The 22,985-nt window shown below is 38.8% G+C and overlaps 3 protein-coding genes across 4 annotated transcripts in view; 1 reads left to right on the forward strand and 2 right to left on the reverse strand.

Moving 5' to 3' along the window:
- LOC103985214 (V-type proton ATPase subunit c1) overlaps window positions 1-1,879 on the reverse strand; it is a 3,580-nt gene extending 1,701 nt beyond the window's left edge. Inside the window, exons 1-2 of the mRNA XM_009402852.3 lie at window positions 1,697-1,879; window positions 1,315-1,600 (exon numbers count right to left, since the gene is read on the reverse strand). Coding sequence (XP_009401127.1) covers window positions 1,315-1,600; window positions 1,697-1,772 — 362 coding nt within the window. The 5' untranslated portion in view covers window positions 1,773-1,879. The remainder of the gene's footprint in view (window positions 1-1,314; window positions 1,601-1,696) is intronic.
- Window positions 1,880-4,694: 2,815 nt separating this feature from the next.
- On the forward strand, window positions 4,695-15,606 carry LOC103985213 (alpha-(1,4)-fucosyltransferase). The gene is made up of 3 exons (XM_009402850.3): window positions 4,695-5,225; window positions 14,208-14,381; window positions 14,923-15,606. The coding sequence occupies exons 1-3, from the start codon at window positions 4,767-4,769 to the stop codon at window positions 15,490-15,492; spliced, it is 1,203 nt and encodes a 400-aa protein (XP_009401125.2). The 5' UTR covers window positions 4,695-4,766; the 3' UTR covers window positions 15,493-15,606.
- Window positions 15,607-16,178: 572 nt separating this feature from the next.
- LOC135674122 (probable alkaline/neutral invertase D) lies at window positions 16,179-18,987 on the reverse strand. Of its 2 annotated transcripts, XM_065183601.1 has the most exons (5): window positions 18,497-18,987; window positions 17,904-18,330; window positions 17,377-17,808; window positions 16,743-17,301; window positions 16,179-16,655 (listed from the first exon to the last, which is right to left on the reverse strand). In XM_065183601.1, the coding sequence occupies exons 2-5, from the start codon at window positions 18,294-18,296 to the stop codon at window positions 16,360-16,362; spliced, it is 1,680 nt and encodes a 559-aa protein (XP_065039673.1). In that variant the 5' UTR covers window positions 18,297-18,330; window positions 18,497-18,987; the 3' UTR covers window positions 16,179-16,359. The 2 variants fall into 2 exon arrangements, with proteins under 2 accessions (XP_065039673.1, XP_065039674.1); XM_065183602.1 differs by having other exon boundaries at window positions 17,904-18,987.
- Between the last annotated feature and the right edge of the window lie 3,998 nt (window positions 18,988-22,985).

Consider the following 22,985-nt stretch of genomic DNA (forward strand, 5'->3'; position numbering starts at 1 on the left):
AAAGCTTATTTATTAGTAACTAGTGCCTATTCTCTTCTAAGAAAAGGATTCAAAAATATGACTACTTTTGGATGTTGATCAAAGTTTATTTTTAAATTGGCCACTGAACCCCATTTGTTTGAGGAAAGGAATTGGATGGCTCCTTTTTGCACGAGAACAGGAGTCCTGGGACTCCTTTCCCACATCGGACAATGGATTCAGCACTCCTCTGAATGAGCCGGGTCAGTCTGCTCCAGACACAAAATAGTCTAGCTTGATGTGAGATCTTTTTTCGTCTGCAATTGGCCTAAGAAAGACCTTTATTGCTATTGTGTTGTTGTCTGCTGCTGCCATGATTTATGTGTTTCTGTTGCTCCTCTACAGACCCACAAGCATCAAGAGAGGGAAGAAAGAAAACAGTGGAAAGAGAGAAAAAAAGAGAAGTTTATAATATTAATATATCAACTAAAAATCAAACTGAATTACTTATTCTTTTCGTAGAGTGAGTCCAACAGAATTTGCTTCCTCAGTCACCCCCACAAAGGGTAAGGTTATCAAGGAAACAGCTGTCTATATTGAATTAAACTTAGATCCTTTAACCTTAGGCTTCCTTCTTAAAGTGCTTATTCATGGTACCAGTAATTCACTGCTTGCAGGTGTATACTTGTTTTCATGTGCAAGCACCATAAATTAATTAATAAACAAAAGCAAGATATCAAAAGCACAGCATTGCCATCAAAATGAGCTCAAATCAATCAACATTGATGAACTTTCAAATAATTCACTCAACAACTATGAAAATGACAAATTATATCACATGCTAACATGCAATATTCAAATCAATATAATCATTTATTATAGATACAGGCAAAACACAACGATGGAAAAGATACAATCCTTCACAAGGGAGTGACACAGCATGTCTTAACTTACCAAATCTAGGGGATTTAACTTATGATTCTGCTAAATTACATAGGATTTTATATGTTTGTTTTTAAGTGTCTTGAGGATTTCAGCAGTTAAGATAGAATTCTGTCAAGTTAATTTATAAGTTAAGATATTCTGTAATATCATTGTTCTTTCGGAAAAAGATATGTAATCCTATAAAAAGGCATCTCATGTCGGCAAGCAAGGTTCAACAATTCATGTTGAATAATATCTCAAAATCGATTAATTTCTTATTAAGTTTCCATAAGTTGAAGTAAACAGCCCTATCTTATTGTTCCATCCTGGGTCAGGGAGGATCATGAATCTGATTCAATCCATGAATAGCAACAAAATTCAGATGTATCAATAAGAAAAGAATGCATAGGGAACAGATCCAAAGAGATTTACCTGACACCAGCATCACCGACTATCCCGATTGCCATGCCAGCAGATAAACCGGCAAGACCACAAGCAAGCCCAGAGGAGAGGTGAGCATACCCATCAAACAGATAATAGGACTTCGCCTTGGGGTTGATCCCGGTGCTTATGATCACAGCAATGATCAGCCCGTAGATCCCGAGCACTCCGGCCATGACCACAGGCACGATCGACTTCATCACCAGCTCCGGCCGCATCACGCCCATGGAGGCCACCCCGACGCCGCTCTTTGCCGTCCCGTACGCCGCTCCCATGCCTGTTAACGGCCGAAGAGAAACAGCATCAGAACACACGACCTGGATCTGCGCTACAACAGATGAAAAGATTCGAGAACGAGGGATCTGGGCATCACAGGAGAAGACGAGGGCGGCCGCGGCGCCGAGGAAGCCAAAGAAGGGGGCGGTTTCGTCGCCGCTGAAGGTAGACATCGTGCCCCGGAGATCGAAGAAGCCCCAAGAGATCCTACGAAACCCTAAGCTTCAGATCTCGATTCCTTCGTCGACTTCGTTTTATTGGTGTCAATGGAGGAAGGAAGCCGACGACGAATGGTTTATAGTGATCCCCAAGGTTCCGGAAAAGCCCTTTGATCTCATCAAACTTACGGTGTCTAACCAGGATTTAATGATACATGTGGGTGTAATTGTCATTTTACATAGATAAAACAATGACACCTCATTTTTTTTTTTGTGGTCGCCTTATTGCCTTCGAATTCATATCTAATGTCTACTGGTTGTAATAATAACGATAATATTAATTGTTATGCACCTTTATATCATCATCGACCCTACTTAGCCCTATCTCGAAAGGTCGAAAGGGTAAGGTTATTCAAATGAACTAAAGAGTGAGGTCAGGTTGAGGGTTGGCTCTAAGGTGAAGTCGAGTTGTCGATCTACGTCGAGATCTTACACAACAGGTTAGTATCCGAAGGGTTCTCGACTCGATCCCTCCTATGTTTAAGTTAACAAATGAAAATATATGAAAAGTTGATCTTCTGTCTCAAAATAGAGAATTAGCATTTATACCTATAGGGATGGCTTAGGAGAACGATAGTTGATAATGGCCATCGGTACCTCATGCGATGTGGTCATTTGGGTAGCCAACCCATATATCTCCTGGGGCAATGTGGGTAGACTTATCTGGATTCCTATGGTGTGGCATCAACTTAGCATTGACTTGTACAGTCTCATGCAATGTAGAGTTGACCAGAAGAACGTCGCTTATCAAGTTAGCTTACTTTCATGTTGATCAGACGTCGAGTCATGTTTCATGTCGATTGCTAATCGGCAACCCAGGTTGGTGTTGGAATATTTTTTATCAATAATAATAATAACAAGTCATAATTTTGTCATCAAAATATTCCAATAAAATTTGTACCGTTATGTTTGATGTGTTTGTTGTAGTGAGATAAAAGTAATATATCCATGCCAATCTATTTATTTTTAGCTGCCTTATTACAAATTAGTTGCGAAGTAAATATTTGATTTTTTAACATTATCTATCAACTATATGCATCAATTTGTTAAATGATAAAAAAATATATTTTACGGCATTATTGGGTTTTTCCACAATTCAAACATTAAAATTATTTTTTAAAATAATTATTCATTAATAAAAACTAAGATTGAATCGATCTACAAAAGGACGTGTTATGGTCACAACACAAAATATGAGCTATCTATGACATCAATTTGAACAAAAAAGAAGAAAAATCATACAAAGCTCCATTAAAATCAATTTTCCAACCATTTATGAGCTATATATATGGCCAAACTATTTCAATACGTATTATACAATCGTTTTCTTGAACCACTTTAATATTCTTGAAGAGTAGAATATCAATTTTTCATTGTAAGATCCAGAGGAATGGCTTAATGGAAAAATCACATCCCAATAAACTATCTACACACAGATAAGAAAACAATCATATGGTAGAATCCAAGAGAAGATAGGATGAAAATAACAAGAAAATGATGATCTTTGTTTCTTTTCTTTTTTTTTCACTTAAGGTGAATTCAAAACAAGTTTTGTTTTGCTTACAAATGACTTTGACTAGTTTCCAGATTATTTGAATCTGAAGACACTCTGCAGCAGAAGACACTCGAGAAGTTCGTCTCTCTGCCACTGTTGGCGTTCAAGAGTCTCCATCATCTCGGTGGCAGAGAAGAAGCTCGATTTATCCTCCTCCTCCTCCTCCTCCTCATACCTTTCTGACCAGCTCACCACTCATTCATGTTAATCCTAATCCTGTGATATAGAAATCAGAGCATCGATCGAGTGCAGGAAACATAGTACTCGCACACAGTAGTTACTTATCGAGAGAACAAAGGGCGAAACGATTGCAAAGAAAGGGAAGCTGCAGCAGACTTGGATGGACTTGCTTGTCTTCAACCAAAGGAGCCGACGGTTTCTCCATCTCGACGCCTGTAAACCCTCGTCGTGGTGCTAAGCCTCAGAACGTCTCCATCCACCATGTCGACGGGCACGCTCGGGGAGATAATGGTGCTGGAAATCCATGGAGGAGAATAGGAAACGATTGGGAATTGCGCAGCGCAGGACGACGAGAATGACGCGCCGGAAGAAAGGATCGGCTCTGGAGAGTTTCTGCCATGCGGGCTATAAATACCATTAATATTCTTTAGACGAATTCCTTAGAAAAATCCATTTTATTTCTTTTTCCTGTAGAATTCTTTTTGGCGATTTTTCGAAAACGAAAACATTATATTTCTGGAAATTGTTTTTTTGCCATTTTACATGTAGCGATTCACTCTCTTTACAAAATGATTAAAAGAAATTTTCACTCTTGTTTACAATATGGCAATCGATCTGGTCGTATATATCTTTGAATAAAACTATAGTGTTCATTATCAGATGATTGATTGACTGGTCTGATATTTACTAACCAAAGACATGTAACGAATACAAATATTATAAAGGGTTTTTCAAGTTTTATGTCTATTAGAAACCACTTTAGAAAAACCGAAACATTTATGATTACCTTATAAATTATTTTATGAAACTTAAAATTTTAATTTTTAATTTTAAATATCAAGACATCTCCAATTTCCATTCAAAGTTAATCCACAAATGCGAGGAGGCTTTGCCTGGAAAACTGCTCAAATACCTTCTCAAACAATAAATCAGAAATTTCTTCCAACGAGAAAAATGAGGGGAAATAGTGCGCGCGCGGACGTATCTGAAAAGGAAGGAAAAAAAAAAGAAAAAAAAGACGCTTTACTTTGCGGAAAATTCAAAAAGCTTTGCTATTCGGAAAAAGAAAAAGTTGGATTTTTTTCTCTGCAAAATTTCATTTCAATATTTTTAGTCCAAAAAAAGAGTCAATAAAAACCTATGTTAACCTCGGCGTAAACCGCAGTTTCAGAGAGAAACGGTAGGCGACGGAGATCTCTGCGGTCTCCGTCTCTATGCTGCCGTTACTAAAGCCTATCAACTACCTCGCCCCCATGCTCGTCTCCGCCCTCTTCCTCCTCGTCCTCTTCTCCGGCTACCTCGAGTTCCCCTCCCTCTCCTCCCCCATCCCCATCCCTACCCCCTCCGTCCGCGTCAGGGGTCCCAAGTCACCCTTCACCGATCTCGCCGCCGCGTTCGAGCTCTGGGACTCCCAGGTGGGCTGCGACCGCTTCCGATCGGCGCACGCCAGATGGGCGGCCAACGCCTCGGCCATACAGGCCGACGGCGGCGATTGTGCGGCGGTGGGTATGGACCATGTCAGCGTGCTCGTCAAGGGGTGGACTTGGATCCCCGATAGCATGGACAATCTGTATTCGTGCCGCTGCGGAAAGACCTGCCTCTGGACCAAATCGCCCGTTCTTGCCGATCATTCCGATGCGATTCTGTTCGAGAGCGCGACCCCTCCGTTGACGGTAATTATCGTCGTACATATGCATTAGCTTACCTAAGATTGAATAATTCTCGCGACGATTTCTCCTCTTGCTACTATTAATTCTTAATTTTGTTGTAATTTTGAGCAGTAAAGCAGAAAAGTGTGATTTTTTTTGGCGAGTTGTAGCTTTAGAAACGGAATCAGGCGTATATGCTCTTCACATGTCTCTTGAGATGGAGATCAGTTGTAATTCATGTTGTCTTTTGGGATTCTAAGTTATTTCGATCAGCTCGTGGACATGTTTTGACTCATTTTGGACAGTTAATTTTAGTATAAAAAAATCCAAAAATGAGATTAGCTAAAAATATTCAGTGGTTAGGAAGAACAAGAGGTAAGACATCACTGCAGTAAAAGCTTAAAATACAGAGCTGAAGAACGTAGGTTATTTGTGTTGACAAAGTTAAAACAAGCTTAACACTGAAATCAATGATCCCACAGCTTGAATCAGCTAGTCAAGGCTATCAATATACTTCTAATTACTCTTAAATTTTTCCGTTGCTGATTATCATCACTAATCTTATGAACCCATTAATCATCCATTAATAATCTCAACTATGCATTTCACACAGTGGTTGGTGCTTCGAACTTGAATCTTTTCGTCTAAAGGCACCCTAAAATATTTAGTGGCATCCATGAAGCACCACCTTATCAAAGGTACTTTGGAAATTAGGGTAGTTTCCTTTGACGTGATTGTTTAGACTTGCTTGACATTTTCTTGAGCTTCATATAGCTTCTATAGAACATCTAATTCAGTAAGCACCTTCTTTCATTATCACACAAATTTACCATTTTCCATCTAATGGACCTCTATCACGGGACTTTCAAGCTAATTATATGAAATTTGCATGAAGACCGCTCTTTTAAGGATAGTTTCATTTTGGGTTTTTAATTTTGAATGATACCGCCTGTACCTGGCGGTACGTACCGGTCTGCCAGCAGATCGGTACGCGGACCGCCCGCCACTAGGTGGTACCATTGATTGGGGCTATTTCCACCCCATTACCACGCGAAATCGGTCGGCGACGGTCAAAATCGATCGTCGCTGCCCGCTACGGGGCGATATTAGCCAAGGGAGAAGGAAGAAGGGAGAAGAAGAGGGAGAACCTGGAGATCCGACGGTGCTCTCCCTCGACGATCTCGATTCGTCGCTGTCTTCCCTCGTCGGACGTCGCAGATGAGATGTCGACGAGGAGACCGTCGCTGCCCGCTACGGGGCGATATTAGCCAAGGGAGAAGGAAGAAGGGAGAAGAAGAGGGAGAAGAAAAGGGAGAACCTATAGATTCGACGTCGCTCTCCCTCGATGATCCCGATTCGTCGCTGCCTTCCCTCGCCGGATGTCGCAGATGAGATGTCGCCTCCTCCTCGTCTGAGACAACGAGGTCTTGGCATCTTCAGCAACTTCTCCTCATCCGCGCGGGGAGAAGAAACGAGGTGACATCACCCTTTTTTAATTTTTAACTTTTTTTATTATAATATGTGTGTGTATATATATATATATACATATATATATATACATATACATATATATATGTATCGAGTGGTATGCTAGAACGCACCGCTCGGTATACTCGTATCGTACCGTACCAAGCTGATCTTGATACTTTGGTACGGCATGAAATTGAGAACCTTAGTTTCATTGACTAGGCAGATTGTTGATCCAAACAACTTGTCCACGAGAACAAAACAATGATGAAGATGAGAAAACTTCAGATTTTCTGATACACGATCTTGCCAAATAGGTAACATTTTTTAAGATGGAGTTAATTAACAACTTACCTGGCAAGTGCTACATTCAATTATAGGAGTTTCATAATATGTAGCACAAGGGGATAAGAACCCTCCAAGAGAAACCCACAATTAGAAGTTAACACCCATGATATAACAGATGATAAAAACCCCTCCTCTTCTTCCCATCTTCCAACACATCATCTGATACCGGGGAGGGAAAAAATGCAGAATGGATGTCGATAGAAAACCGATATAACAGTTGTTCAGATAGAAAATATCATAAAAGGCAATGAACGAACTCTTGACGAAACTTCAGTAAAACGAAAAAGTAGCTCACCACCAAGTTTAAAATCGCAATGGGATACAGAAAGTTCACCACCCAATGGAGATTAAACGAGGATACAGAACTAGAAAATAAAAGACTCACCACTCAAGGACGCTTCCAAGAGATACAGAGTTTAAGGGTTCTCTAAGAGCTGTTGCCCAGATATCATCAGTTTCTAAAGTCCTTTCTAAGTCCTAAACACCAAAATAAATACTAGTGCATGAAACAACCCTTCATGCATAGGGAATTTCGAAATTAAGTGTTTACAGCTACTAACCAACTATTTTAATGCACTCATTGGTAATGAAGAAATGTTCACAGCTGCCAACCAACTCCTTTAATGCATTCCTTTGTCTTGAAGAAAAGCACCTTGAAACAGCTTTAACTTTGTGCAGAGAATATGCTGATGAGCTGTCATATTTGATTGTGCTGAGATAAAGATTATGAGGCATCATTATTGACTGAAAAAGATACTAGATCATAATCAATGCTCATATAATCATATTGTAGTAAATTAGACACTCCCGTGTCAATCTCCCCCGGTTGAATGAGACTTGTCCTCAAGTCTTCGTTTGATTCATCAACATGATTATAAAAAGGACTCAAATCAGCCACATTAAATGTTGGGGATACTCCGTAATCTTCAGGTAGCTCTATCTCATAAGCATTTCTGCCAATTCTCTTAAGCACCTTGAATGGACCATCAGCCTTTGGTTTCAATTTTCCAAATTTGCCCGGTGGAAACCTCTCCTTCCTTAGATGAATCCAGACCAAATCACCTGCATTAAACTCCACATGTTTTCTGTGTTTGTTGGCAGCATGCATGTACCTCTCATTTTGCTTCTCAATGGTTGCTTTCACACCCTCATGCAGCTTCTTTATCTGCTTAGCTCTTTCATCAGCATCTCCACTAAATTGCTTTGTTATAGAGTGAGGGATTAAGTCCAAAGGACCAGCAGGGTTAGCACCATAAACTACCTCAAAAGGACTCTTACCAATACTATGATGCATAGAACGATTGTAAGCAAACTCAATTTGTGGAATAATGACATCCCATTGCTTAATATTCTTGCCAACATAGCTTCTAAGTAAATTTCTTAAGCTTCGGTTTGTTACCTCAGTTTGCCCATCGGTTTGTGGATGATGCGAGCTACTGAAATTCAAAGAAGTACCCAGCTTCCTCCAAAGAGTTCTCCAAAAATGACTAACAAATTTTGAATCTCGATCAGACACCATAGTTCTTGGAATACCATGCAATTTAACAATCTCCTTAAAATATAAATCAGCAATATGAGATGCATCATTTGATTTATTGCATGGAACAAAATGAGACATTTTTGAAAATCTATCAACAACAACCATGATAGAATCCTTGTTCCTTTGAGTTCTTGGCAGTCCTAAAACGAAATCAAGACTCACATCCTCCCATGGAGCATTTGGCACTGGCAATGGAGTGTACAACCCAGAATTTTGACTTCTTGTTTTTGCCAAATGACATAATCGGCATTGCTTCACATGTCTATCCACATCTCTGAACATTTTAGGCCAGTAGAAATTTGATTGAACAAGAGCTAGAGTCTTGTCCCTACCGAAATGTCCTCCCAAAACACCACCATGAGCTTCAGCTAGAATTACTTGCCTCAAAGAACAAGTTGGAACACATAAAGCATTAGCTCGAAAAAGAAAACCATCAAATATCGAAAATTGTTGAAAGGAACCTGATTTGCAATTCTGCCATATCGAGCCAAAATCCACATCATTCTCATATAGATCTTTGAATGTTTCAAATCCAACCACTTTGACTTCCATTGCTGATAATAAAGAATGCTTTCTGCTCAATGCATCAGCAACTACATTTTGAACACCAGATTTGTGCTTGATTGTAAAGTTGTAAGATTGTAAGAACTCCACCCAAGCTGCATGCCTCTTGTTTAGCTTGTGCTGATGATTAATGAACTTTAATGCCTCGTGATCAGAATATAGAACAAATGGCTTGGCGAGGAGATATTGACTCCAATGAGACAAAGCTCGATAAATCGCATAAAACTCCTTATCATAAGTAGAGTATTTTTTTCTTGTATCATTCAGCTTTTCACTAAAAAATGCAATGGGCCTTCCGTCTTGACTCAAAACAGCACCAATTCCCACATTAGATGCATCACATTCAACTTCAAACACATTATCAAAATTTGGTAGAACTAAAATAGGAGCCTCAGTAACCTTTCTTTTCAAAAGCTCAAAAGCATCGTTAGCCTCACTAGTCCATTTGAATTTGTCACATTTCAGACATTCGGTGATTGGAGCGACAATAGAGCTGAAACTCTTGATGAATCTTCTATAAAAAGATGTTAAGCCATGGAAACTCCTCACATCATGTAATGAAGCAGGTGTTGGCCAATTGAGAATAGCTTCAACCTTACTTTGATCCATCATGATTCCATCTTTTGAAACAATATACCCCAAAAACACCACACTAGAAGTAAAGAAATCACATTTCTTTAGATTAGCATAAAGCTTTTGCTGCCTCAAAATAAGAAAGATCTCTTTCAGATGACTCATATGCTCCTCTTCACTCTTGCTGTACACCAATATATCGTCAAAATAAACTACAACAAATATTCCAATGCATGGCTTAAGTATGTGATTCATAAATCTCATGAAGGTGCTAGGAGCATTAGATAGGCCAAATGGCATAACCAACCATTCATATAAGCCTTCTCTAGTTTTAAACGCTGTTTTCCACTCATCTCCGGGCCTCATTCTTATTTGATGATAGCCACTCCTCAAATCAATTTTTGAGAAAATACAAGCACCACACAATTGATCAAGTAAGTCATCTAACCTTGGAATAGGAAAGCGATAGTCTACTGTGATTTTGTTGATGGTTCGACTGTCCACGCACATTCTCCAAGAACCATCTTTCTTAGGCACCAACAAGGCTGGAACTGCACAAGGACTCATGCTCTCCCGAATTAACCCCTTTTTCACTAATTCATCAACTTGCCTTTGAAGTTCTTCATGTTCTTTAGGACTCATTCTGTAGGCAGCCTTATTAGGTAGAACAGCCCCCGGAATAAGATCAATGTGATGTTGAATGTCTCTCAAAGGTGGAAGGCCATGTGGAATCTCTTCCGGTATAACATCTTGAAATTCTTCTAGGATTGGTTGCATGATTTTCGGTGTCTCCGTATGTTGTTCGTTCTCCTCTACTACCATTAGGGCCAAAACATGACCGCCCTTGTCCAATTCATATCTGCATTCTCTAAAAGAAATAAAAGCACTAACTTCCTTCTTTGGCGCACTGATTTCGGAAGGTTGTAATGGAGCTAAGATAATCTTCGTTTCATTCACCTTAAAAGAATAAGTATGTTTATAACCATCATACAACACTCTTCTATCATAATGCCAAGGTCTTCCCAATAGCAAATGACAAGCATCCATAGGGGCAACATCACACCACACTTTATCTTTATAATACTTGCCAATAGAAAATGAAACTAAACATCTTTTAGTTACCTTGATGTCATTTCCTTTCTGCAACCAACATAATTGGTATGGATGTGGATGAGGGATCGTATCCAACTTCAACTTCTGCACCATCTCCAAAGAAACCACGTTCTCAAAACTGCCACTGTCGATGATCACCAAGCACACCTTGCCAAGAGAAGTGCATTTAGTGTGAAACACATTTTTTCTCACCCAACTTTCATCGTCGGCCACATATGACACTTGTAAACTACGTTGCAATACAATAGACAAACCATGATCAGCATAAGTAATCTCTTCCTCATCATCATCGTATTTTGGTTCATCGTCAGCTTCATTTTCACCTCCATCACTATGTTCTTCAACCAAAGTTACAATCCTCCTATTTGGACAATCCGAAGCAATATGCCCAAAACCATGACATTTGAAGCATTTTCGACCACTTGGGGTAGAAGAATTAGGTGTTTTTTTATTGCCAGCAGAATCTTCACCCTTTTCTTGCACCTTTGATATCACCTTGCTTTGGACAGTAGGCTTGGAACTTCCTCCTTTTGTGTAGCCTTCTTTTGAGCCATACCGAAAACTCTTTTCAAACTTCTGTTGCTTTTCAACTTTTAATGCCAGCTTGTTCACATCATTTAAAGACCAATATGGCTGTAGCTGAACAACTTTAGCAATCTCATACTTCAGACCTCCTAAGTATCTTGCAATTGTTTGCTCTTCCGGTTCCACAAGCTCTCCTTTTAACATCAAATTATCAAATTCTGCAGTGTACTCCTCCACACTAAGATCTTTTTGCTTGAAATCATGTATTTTGAGAAAGATCTCTTGTCTATAATTATCAGGTAAATATTTTCTCTTTAGCTCCCTTTTCATTTTCTCCCATGTAACGATCTTACTCTTCCCCTCACGTTCTCTTTGTTTCTTCATATTTTCCCACCAAAAAGATGCATTCCGCCTGAGTTTGAGTGCCACAAGTTTGACCTTCTTTTGTTCTGGTGGTTCATGAAAATCAAAAATTCTTTCTACTGTATTAAGCCAATCGATAAAGTCATCAACATTTATTTTTCCTTCAAATTCTGGAATATCAAATCTTGGGTTATATTTATTCTGCCACTCGTCTTGGACTTCATTTCTTCTCCGACATCTTCTCGACTCCCTTGGAAGATGTGTATCATCATCAGAAGTAAACTCTCGAGTGTCATTTTCATGCTGGTTGTGTCTACTTTGAAGTTCGTCGATTATTTCATTTTTTTCTTGTAGGCTACGCAACAATTTTTGTAGCTGCAACCTCAACGACTCAGTGTCATCTCCATGGTCGCTACTTTCACCAACTACACCTTTTCCATTCTGCCTTGCCATGATCTCTAGCCTTTAGCTCTGATACCAAACTGATACCGGGGAGGGAAAAAATGCAGAATGGATGTCGATAGAAAACCGATATAACAGTTGTTCAGATAGAAAATATCATAAAAGGCAATGAACGAACTCTTGACGAAACTTCAGTAAAACGAAAAAGTAGCTCACCACCAAGTTTAAAATCGCAATGGGATACAGAAAGTTCACCACCCAATGGAGATTAAACGAGGATACAGAACTAGAAAATAAAAGACTCACCACTCAAGGACGCTTCCAAGAGATACAGAGTTTAAGGGTTCTCTAAGAGCTGCTGCCCAGATATCATCAGTTTCTAAAGTCCTTTCTAAGTCCTAAACACCAAAATAAATACTAGTGCATGAAACAACCCTTCATGCATAGGGAATTTCGAAATTAAGTGTTTACAGCTACTAACCAACTATTTTAATGCACTCATTGGTAATGAAGAAATGTTCACAGCTGCCAACCAACTCCTTTAATGCATTCCTTTGTCTTGAAGAAAAGCACCTTGAAACAGCTTTAACTTTGTGCAGAGAATATGCTGATGAGCTGTCATATTTGATTGTGCTGAGATAAAGATTATGAGGCATCATTATTGACTGAAAAAGATACTAGATCATAATCAATGCTCATATAATCATATTGTAGTAAATTAGACACTCCCGTGTCATCATCTTCTTTTGCTATGTCTATTATTTTAATTTATTTGGTTTTATGATATGAAGAAACCACCAAAAATCTGAATTATGTGTAGGTACAGTTGAAATACAATCCTTTCAGATATTTTATTTACATTCTATCAACAACTATTTTTTGTACCTTTACTACTATGGTGAAGTACTTCAGTGGGTACATATTTTGGGTTTCCACATGCCCAGTTATATTTTTATGATATACATGATACATCTTTGTGCCAAGCACCCTATGTGCTTTAATTATTACACTTGGTTACTGCAACTGAGTAAAAAATAACATTATCTATCTGTGAACATAAGATTATAAATGAATTCAAAATTTATATTTATTTTTGCCCATTAGGCAGGCACATATTAAACCTTCTCCATGTGCTACTTGGTATTTCAGATGACTGCTGCTACTGAAAAACAAATTTATTTGTGTTATGGATGTTTCATTCTTGGGTTGTGATGATTAACCATGATGGAAAAGCATTAACATAAGACAGATTGCACCAATAAAATTTGGTAGTGGTATAATTTGAAATGTATGAATTCTTGTTGTTTTAGCTTGTTGAGTATTTGTTCTTCCAAGGAAGGAAATGTAACATGGTTGAAAAGAAAAAATGTGATGACAAATTAGGAATTCTTAATGATGTAGCTTGGTTATAATTATCCTTCCAATCAAGGAAATGCAATCCTTACATGGTTGAAAAGACGATGACAACTTGAATATGGTGTTTGCCTACAACACTAAATAATGGTTGATCTTGTAGAATGTTCATGGATTTGATGTTTTCACACCCAGATTTTCCGAGCTGTTTATAAATTCAAAGTTTAAAAGGTTGCATGATGTGACTACCAAAATATGTCGATGGTCTGTTTAATCCAAATAAATGTTTGTCATTGTTTAAGAATTATTGAACATCTGTTTCAATGCATTAAGCTCTTAACTTTAGAGAACATTCTTCCCCGGCATCTCTGCTTGCTTATTCTGAAGATAAACTTTTGCAAAGATCTCTGGAATCTTTAATAAATTTCTTATTGATCATCTTGAAGAATCTATGTGGTACATTGAATCAATAATGGGCTTCAAGAACTTTAAATCATTGAAAATCTGTAAAGTAAAATTAATGCATCTCTGTTATTGCTTAAATGACAATCTTACAGGAGGTTCACATAGTAAGTTACATGCTGTATTGTCCATGGTCTTCTCAGTTCTTGTACAACACAATAAATGCATCTATGCGCTGTAAATGGCAACACATATGCTGAGCTCTTGACCTGCAAAAATATTTGTTAGCTTTGTATATTTTCGGATTTCAAATATAATTATGTTATTAATGGCCATATGCTATTTCCATTTATCAGAGGAAGAAAGGTGATCCACTTCGTGTTTATATGGATCTTGAGGCCAGCAGAAAACCTTCAGGCTTTGAAGACATATTTATTGGTTATCATGCCAAGGATGATGTTCAATCCACATATGCTGGGACTCTGTTTCATAAGAATCGAAATTACCAGGTCTCCTCTCAAAAAAGAAATGTAAGTATTCACTCTACACTTCAAGAATTATTTTCTGTAGCCACAAATGGCTAAAATTTGATACTTCAGTTTCAATTCCTGATGGTATTGCTTATTCAAATCAAGCTCAAAGATTTATATTCTACATGTTTCCTTCATTGGTCATCATTATTTTTTTAAGCTAATAACCTTTTTCTATTTTCTCTACTTTGGTTCTGCACCAAGTAACAATTGAATCACAGTTATCTTGTCATGCCTAACCCATGTAGGTTGTTCATAACATCAAAGTTCTAGACAAGAGACATGCCTAGATGCATTTGTGCAGGTCCTTCCTGAAATTTGTGGACAGTGTGCTTCATGGCATTACATATTTTCCATGTAAAGATACCACATACTGGTAGGCAGCAGTTCTTGTGGCACTAATACCAATCAACATAGTTGTTCTATTGAGAGTGCATGGTGTTATGTTGTAAATTTTATGAATGGACAATTGGTTTTCAAATACAATGGAAATCATAAATTATTATGAATGTACTAAGCTCTTTTTTTCACATCTTATCAGGACATCCTTGTTTACTGGTCTTCTTCAAGGTGCCTTCCCCAACGAAACCAACTTGCTCAAAAATTCTTTTCCCTCATATCCTATCATTCGTTTGGTAGATGCTTGAACAACGTTGGGGGTCCTAACACTGCTCTTTCTCTCTACCCAAAGTGTTCTATGGGTGAGAACTCTGTTCCACATTGGTGGGACCACCTACATTGTGCGATGTCACATTACAAATTTGTCCTTGCCATTGAGAACACCATGACTGAGAGCTATGTTACAGAGAAACTTTACTATGCTCTTGATTCTGGTGCTGTGCCCATTTATTTTGGCGCGCCCAATGTTTGGGATTTTGTACCGCCAAATTCTATAATAGATGGGTCGAAGTTTAGTTCTATGGAGGAATTGGCTTCATATGTAAAAGAATTAGCCGATGATCCGATTGCTTATGCAGAGTACCATGCTTGGAGGAGGTGCGGTGTGATGGGAAACTATGGGAAGACTCGTGCCACTAGCCTTGATACACTACCATGCAGGTTGTGTGAGTTTGTTAGCAGGAAAGGTGGGAGGAATGCAAGAGCATTGTAGGGTTTTGATCTTTAGCCTTAATTCATAAACAATTGTATGCTTTGTATCAATACCTCAAGGATGGGACTATCACAGCTTTAAATTAGATTCTTTTTCTTTTTTTGTGCTCTCCAAGACTGGTTTTGTGGTTGCTTTGTCTGTTGCTAAAGTGAATTATTTGTGTGAAAACCGTGCCTTTTCAGCCTCGAGGTCCACTTGGATTATTTCAGTCACTTTTGCCTGCATGTCAGAGGTTATAACCTATTACCCTTTTTGCCTGTGAGAGACAGATTGCATTACTTCCATCAAGTACACAAGATGAACGCCGTAAAGAATTGTTGTTTCAACACAGAAAGCTGCTGGAACTTATACCTAATGATGCCAGCAAGTACTTATTCTTAATTTTATGTGGTACAAACTATTAGTGTTTGAAGTGGAATTTGCTTCTACATTTTTATGAACTAGAGAAAAAATGTATTTTGAAGTGGAATTTATGTTCCAGCTCCTCGAGAATCTAAATTTCCACACGCCTCGAGTGAAGTTTGATTTAACTAAGCCCTTGATTTCATTCATATGGAAATTGATGTATCGAGTTTATTATAAGTTTCCATTGCCTTTTTATTGTTTAGAGATGAAGGTTAACTCTTTGGTGTTAAAGCTTATAAAATAATGATATCGTTAGGAGATGCAATCATGAGATGAAGGAATGCAGAGCCTAACCTGCTTCTTCTACTGCAGATAAATTTGATGTATGATTGATTCCATACTACTACTATACATATAGGGCGACTGATACGTGTAGGATGTCTTGCTGCTGAGGGATGAAGAAGAATGAATTGCTGTCAAAGAATTGGTGCCAAGGAACGAACTCTTTCCAAGCTGCCGTCTTCAAATGGTCCACGAAGCTGACCTCTTTATGGGAGGCTTCATGGCCTTGTCCTCCTCCAGAGAGATCATGCCCAGGTGCGAAGGGTCTTCCAGCATCATCTTGGCGACCAAATACCCTGCGATCGACCACGTCTGGAACTTCCTCGCCTGCTTGCCGATGTACCGCCCCAGCTTCCCGTCGTAGTATTCCGGCCACCCGTCCTTCGACAGCCTGTTCTCCGCGAGATCGATCGCCCTCCGCGCAATCTGCGGCCGCCCCGTCTTTATACACGCTGCGGTGAACAGCCACAGCAAGACTGCAAGCGATGGAAGGCCAACACGATGAATCCATCCTCACCCTCGCTGCATCCAGTCTTCCACAGAGATGTTGCAGAAGCACTCACCAGGCCACGTTCCTCCGTTGTGGTAGCTCCATCTGGTGTTCTTGGGGTCGCAGCCCGTCACGATCTGCCACTCGCGGCTCTCCAGAGCAGGGTACGCAATCTTCAGCGGCATTTCGCCGAGCAGTTGGTCCCAACGTTCTTCGAGCAGGTCCATGATGGCCACGGACTGTTCCGGGGTGGCCAGCGAGGACAGGATGGCGACGCAGTTGCCGAGTGCGAACCACCGGAAGTCCATCCTCGCCGGGCTGACGTTGCCGATGAAGTACCCGCCGCGCGCCGGCATGAAGTCGAAAATCCAGTCGGGGATGGAGTCGGGGATAACGTTGAACTTGTTGACGGCGGTGTGGGAGTACTCCTCCGTCTTGTAGCGGTAGATGTCATTCAGCTGCTGGAAGTCGATCCAGAAGTAGCTCCGGATGTGGTAGCTCAGCGCGTGCAGGCGCTTCACTATCCTCGCTATGAACTCCTTCCCCTCCGCGTCTTGCTTCAGCATCGACAGAGCGCACCTCAACGCCATGAAGAACAGGGCTTGGATTTCTATGGGATAGCCATAGATTCCCTGCAAGATCGGTCTTTTCAGCGGAAGCAATCAAACCAAGCCAAGAAAACAGCTTCCTTTCTCGACGAGACTTACCATTCTCCGATCGATCATGGAGCACCCATCTGCGCAGAGCAAGGTGGGGAAGGTGTCGAAGCCTTCGGACAAACACAAAGCTAGAATGAGCCTCATCCCCCTCTGACACTCGGGCGATTCCGCCAGGGTTGAGTCGCCGGTGGACTTCGTGTAGGCGCGGAGAAGGATGATCCACCAGAAACCAGAGTCGACAGGGGCGACCCTTCCGATTGCACTCTCGCCGAAATCTGCGGTGAGGTTGTCGGTCTTCCTGATGGGATCGTGGCTCACCTTGAAGCTCGCTGGCATCACTCCTTCGCCAAGCATGAACCGATCGATCTTCTTCTCCCAGCCTTGAAGCTGGAGCGTCTTCAAGAGGAAGTTCTTGACGATGTCGGGTTCCCCGTTCATCAGGAAAGCCAGAGCACTTGGCACGAAGTCGCGGACGAATACCTGCACGCCAATGCGGAAACAAGATCATCTAAACCGTCTCTTTGCCATCGACAGGGCCAGAACGAGAGATGAAGAGTCCAAGATGGTGTCATCACCTGATCATAGTTAAGGACCTCTTCCGAGGCGTGATCGTAGGCGGCGATCGTGCCAACCGGGTGCCCGCGGAAGAGCACTATCGACCTCCGGAGGGCGTCCCAGGCCTCGGCGACCATGGGATGCGGCTCGAACGAGTTGTGGGCAGAGGAGGTCGGCGTGTCCAGCACCGACCTCATTGCGCCGAGGGACAGCATGCTCTCGTAGCTGTCGACCGGCCGGAGGCTCCCCGCCGCGGCGTGATCGCTGAGCGATCGCTCGTCGAACGACCTCTTCCGCTCGAGCTTTAGCCTCGGCCGTTGTAGCAGCCGCGAAAGGTCGAGGTCGTCCGCCTCCGTAATGGAAGCGCGCGACTCCACCTTCCGCAGGCCCATCCTCTCGCGTACCCCGTCCATTGATTCGGCTTTTGTCGAAGGAAACCTCCGCGATCTGCACAGAAAACTCGCGACTTTTCACAAAAAGGAGGCCACATTTCTTCACCAACACATCGGAAAACAAGGAATTCCGGATTCAAAGCAATGCGAAATCCAAAAGCGCAGCAGAATCAGCCTCAAAAGAAGGCAGGACGCGAGGAGATTCGGGAAAAAAAACGAACCGGACAAATCCGCGAAGAGCGAGAGGGAGAAACGGAACCCTGGAGATCCGGAATGAGGCCGAGGAGAGAGTAAAGGAGATCAGGAGAGGGAGGAGAAGAAGAAGAGAGCTTTGGAGGGAGGGACGAAGAAGCTCTATACGAATCAAGAGAGCAGGAGATCGAGGAGAGGGAGGAGGAGAAGAAGAAGAAAGAGAGCTTTTGGAGGGAGGGACGAAGAAGCTATATTATTACGAATCAAGGTGGGGAAGAGATGGAGGAACCAAAATTTTCGCAATCGGTCAAAGCCGGAAAAAGGCACGTGGGGTTGGGCGGAGCGGTAGACTTGGTAGAGTGGTGTCCGGTAGCTCCCGGTCCGCATCCATTAAACGCGTTTACTTTTTTGGACGCGGTGGGAACGGAACTAAGAAAACAAGGCTGCTTACAAAACGCTTCTCCGTCCCACCCACCCACCCACCTAACCGACCCGACCTACTTTTCAACTGATTTGGAAACACCTAAATCAATCATATCTTGTATCTAATTTGTATTTATTTCCATTTTGAATAAGTAGTGTTTTCGAATTCAATATTCAATTAAAACTTTGTAGCCTTAATAACTAACACACGGTAATCATTTTGCCTAATACAAAATGATTAGAATATAGTGAGTGATCCATCATCGATGTAGTTAATGGATATAGATTAGGTTTAAAGAAATCTGAAAATAATTTTTTGGATAGATTTTACTTGTCAAATTATCTGTTTCATCTATGGATTTATACAAGTTGAGTTTGACTTTTTATCTGGCAATATAAGAAAACAACAATTAGGAGTGACAAATGGATGGAATACTCCCTCATTTAATGTTAATATGAACTGGAATTCAAAGTTGATTCGCACATCTACTTTCTTACTTGATTAAAGGTTTCTCGAAATTGATTTAGATAGTAAGAGGTATTCAAAAAGATTGGACTATGCTGGTTTAATAATTTAACAATAGAATAGTAATAGCTAAAATATGTTAATTTTTTTACTAATTACTTAATATCTAAAACTAAACTTGAACTCAAACTAGCTATATCTAATATTACATTCAAATATATTCTAAACTCAATCAATCAAAGGGTATTTAAGTCTAATTCAAGCATATTAGATTCACGGGAAGGTTTTAATTATGATTTCACCCAAACTTATGGGTGGCTTACATATAGGAGGACTAAATGCGTCCGCCCTGCTCATTGGATTGAATACAATAATGGTCAAAAGGAATATATATATTATATTTATTTAAATCTTAGATAGCGATTGTCTTTTTATTATTCTATTTTCTTTTATCCTTCCAGAATTCTTCCTTTTACATTTTTTTATATTTAATATCAATTTTTTCCACAATTTTCCTCCTATATATTTATTTATTTGTGCCCATTAGGTTAACCTGTCAACGTTGGCCCCAATAGTCAAGTCATATTTATTTATTTATTTATCCGTTCTGCCACGTAAGCTACAGCTCAGGAATAGGTCCCATCCGTTGACACTTCTCATCAAGACCTCCACAATAACCGGCGCTTTCCAAGGTCAATAATTCCTGATAACTTAGTCTTCTGATCCTCGCAAAATTATGGGTCCTGAAATTTCCATTTATATTTGATATCAATCAAAACTTATTATGGTACTTCAAATATTAACAATATTTTAGAGTGGTATACGTAAAATATCCTTTTATATATATATATATATATATATATATATATAAAATAAATATAAAGAATCTATTGGGAGATGATAAGTGATAAGTGAAAGGTGGAGTTTAATTTTTAAACCTTCCTATATCAAGCTAGCTAACAGATATAAAATGATTAAGTTAATAATTAAGAGAAGGATAATGATACATGCGAACCTTTACAATTATTGATAGTAATAATGATTACGTTTTAGTTAGTAATAACAAGCCCTTTCTTTGCCCCTAAAAAAATATTTGTTACGTTTCCTTACGACGACAGATGACAGAGAGTTTTGGTAATAGTTTAAGGTGGGTAGGCAGTTGAGCCCACAATCTTGCAAATCTATGACTTTGGTGGTGAGTGCTAAAGTAGTCTTAATATAATAATTTCTTTTTATTGGATTGAATGAATGTTTCATGGACGCGTTCCACCCAAGGTTTTTTTTTCTTTTTCCTCTCCAGCTTAAATTGTCAACGTATCGGTGGATTTTTTATTTATATATAATGGTCATGCTGTTAATTCATCTAAGAATATCCTTTTCACCATAAATCCTACGTTAGCTTTTGGATATGCACTTCCTTTTAAATGTATCTTCCTCTTCTACTCCAATCACTTCACTAGTTCTACACTAATAGCATTAATAAAATTATCCGAGGGTTCTTGTTCGTGGTATTGGAAGGCGAGTGAGAGAAAGTCAACAATCAACAGTGAGGTGTTCCAATAAACCTTCTCTAATAAATGAGAGTATAAAAATCATTCTAAAGTTTTAAAAAATTTTAATGATAAAATCTAAAATTAAATAAGAATAGATCTAAATTATGATATATATCTTTGATACAATTCAAAAAACTTTTATTTGATCTAAAGACATATCACATTTAAAAGTTATAACGATGTCGTAAGTAAAATTAGACTTATTTTTTTCTCTCTTCTTATCCTTAAACTACTATAAGCAATGAATTAAGGACAAAAGATAAATTAAAAAAAAATCTATAATCTATTAAGAAATAATAATAATATTAATAATAATAATAATAATAATAATAATAATAATAATAATAATAATAATAATAATATTATTATTATTATTATTATTGGGTATTGAGAGATTATAGATTCGGATACTAACTAAAACGTAATCATTATTATTATTATTATTATTATTATTATTATTATTATTGATCATAATTACAATTATTGATAGTAATAATAAGAAATTAGATATCCCAATCAACTTTTAATTCATTTTTTTAGATAGTTAATCCAATTCTAATTCATATTAACATAAAATAAGGGACTATTTTAACATAAAATAGGGGCAAATTATACAGTACCCTTGTAGTTTAACCTTTTTAACATCCTAGTGACCTCAAAAATATATATTGATATTACTATAATTATGAAAGTAAAATATTTAATCTTTTTTCTCCTAATGTCATCCACTTTACCGATGAAAGATATATGCATGAATATTATGAAAACATGAGCGTAATTTCAACATCTTAGTTAGGTTTTATTTTGTTATGCCTTAATTAAAATTTTTTAATCATTCAATTATCAGAAATTCTTAATTAGAGTTTGTCAAGAGAGGGAGGACAATAGTTTTTTTAAAATTTTTTCGAACAATCGCTAATGTAGATATAGTTCATCATTAAGGTTCGAAAGGGTTCAGAGTCTATGATTGTTAGTGCCGGTGAGGACGACGAGGTGTCCAAATAAAGATGTTATTATTGATATGGTATAATTTTTTTTATTTTGAATCACTATGTTAAATGTAGATTTGTTGAATCATAGTTTAAATCTTGCTGTTTAATCACCTTGTTGAATCACTGTGGAGAAACATAGTTTCCCTTATTATTTACTGAGTTAATAGATCCATGTGTTAAGACTGTGTGCTGAGATGTGCTTCCAACACCTGTTTATTGATGTTTATTGAGTTAATAGGTCACTGTGTTATTATTTTATGTGCTGAGATGTGCTTCCGACTCCTATTTACCTTATTGTTTACTGAGTTAATAAATCCTTGTATTAAGAGTGGTGGAATCATAACTACAGTACTCTGATGTGTGTGCTTCCAACTCCCAATAAAAAAAGACATCCCACCGACGGCTTTATCCACCACAGTTCATCCCCTTTTAATTTAATCCTAATTTATATTAAGGAGGGGTGTGATGATTATAAAAAGAGGTAAAAAAAGTAGCAACAAAGTAGTTTTTGGCAGCCACGAGATTTTAAAGAAAAAAAAGAGAACAAGATAGAAAATGAAGAGAAAGAAAAGAAAGAACAAGGACAATACAAAGAGACTGTTCTCAATCATCTAACAGTACTTTCATCTCAGGTTAGATCAGATTTATAGTAGATTTTTACTGTGATTACTTAAGGAGAATTAGGGAGGATTTAGATATTATGCACAGTGATATGATCCTTATATCCCAGTTATTTTCTTGTGATTATTGTTAGGGTTTTGGCAAGAAATTGAGATTTGTATATTCATTATTATTATAGTGGATTATCTCTAGTTTGCCCCATGGTTTTTATCCTTCATATTGAAGGGGTTTTCCACGTATATCTTAGTGTTCTATTTGATTGTAGTTCTATTTAATTCCGTGGTGTGTTATGGCCTGCTAGTATTTGTTCATATACAAAAGTTTATTTCTCTTTATATCCCATCAACTGGTATCAAAGCAAGGTTGTGGTGATTTAATTTTTGTATTTGAACATGAAGGTCAGTAATGTTTCTCGCATAATTAGTTTAAATGGAAACAATTGGATGATATGTAAATCAAGAAT

This window comes from Musa acuminata, chromosome BXJ1-5 (assembly GCF_036884655.1).
Source record: "Musa acuminata AAA Group cultivar baxijiao chromosome BXJ1-5, Cavendish_Baxijiao_AAA, whole genome shotgun sequence".
Lineage (NCBI taxonomy): Eukaryota > Viridiplantae > Streptophyta > Magnoliopsida > Zingiberales > Musaceae > Musa > Musa acuminata.

Bases quoted from the DNA above. Each gene is read 5' to 3' on its own strand.
- LOC103985213 (XM_009402850.3), top strand. From the start codon at position 4,767: ATGCTGCCGTTACTAAAGCCTATCAACTACCTCGCCCCCATGCTCGTC. The intron at 5,226-14,207 runs GTAATTATCGTC...TCCATTTATCAG, and splicing joins GCGCGACCCCTCCGTTGACG to AGGAAGAAAGGTGATCCACT. The intron at 14,382-14,922 runs GTAAGTATTCAC...ACATCTTATCAG, and splicing joins TCTCCTCTCAAAAAAGAAAT to GACATCCTTGTTTACTGGTC.
- LOC135674122 (XM_065183601.1), bottom strand. From the start codon at position 18,296: ATGGACGGGGTACGCGAGAGGATGGGCCTGCGGAAGGTGGAGTCGCGC. The intron at 17,302-17,376 runs GTAAGTCTCGTC...CCGATCTTGCAG, and splicing joins CCATGATCGATCGGAGAATG to GGAATCTATGGCTATCCCAT. The intron at 16,656-16,742 runs GTGAGTGCTTCT...CATCGCTTGCAG, and splicing joins CAACGGAGGAACGTGGCCTG to TCTTGCTGTGGCTGTTCACC.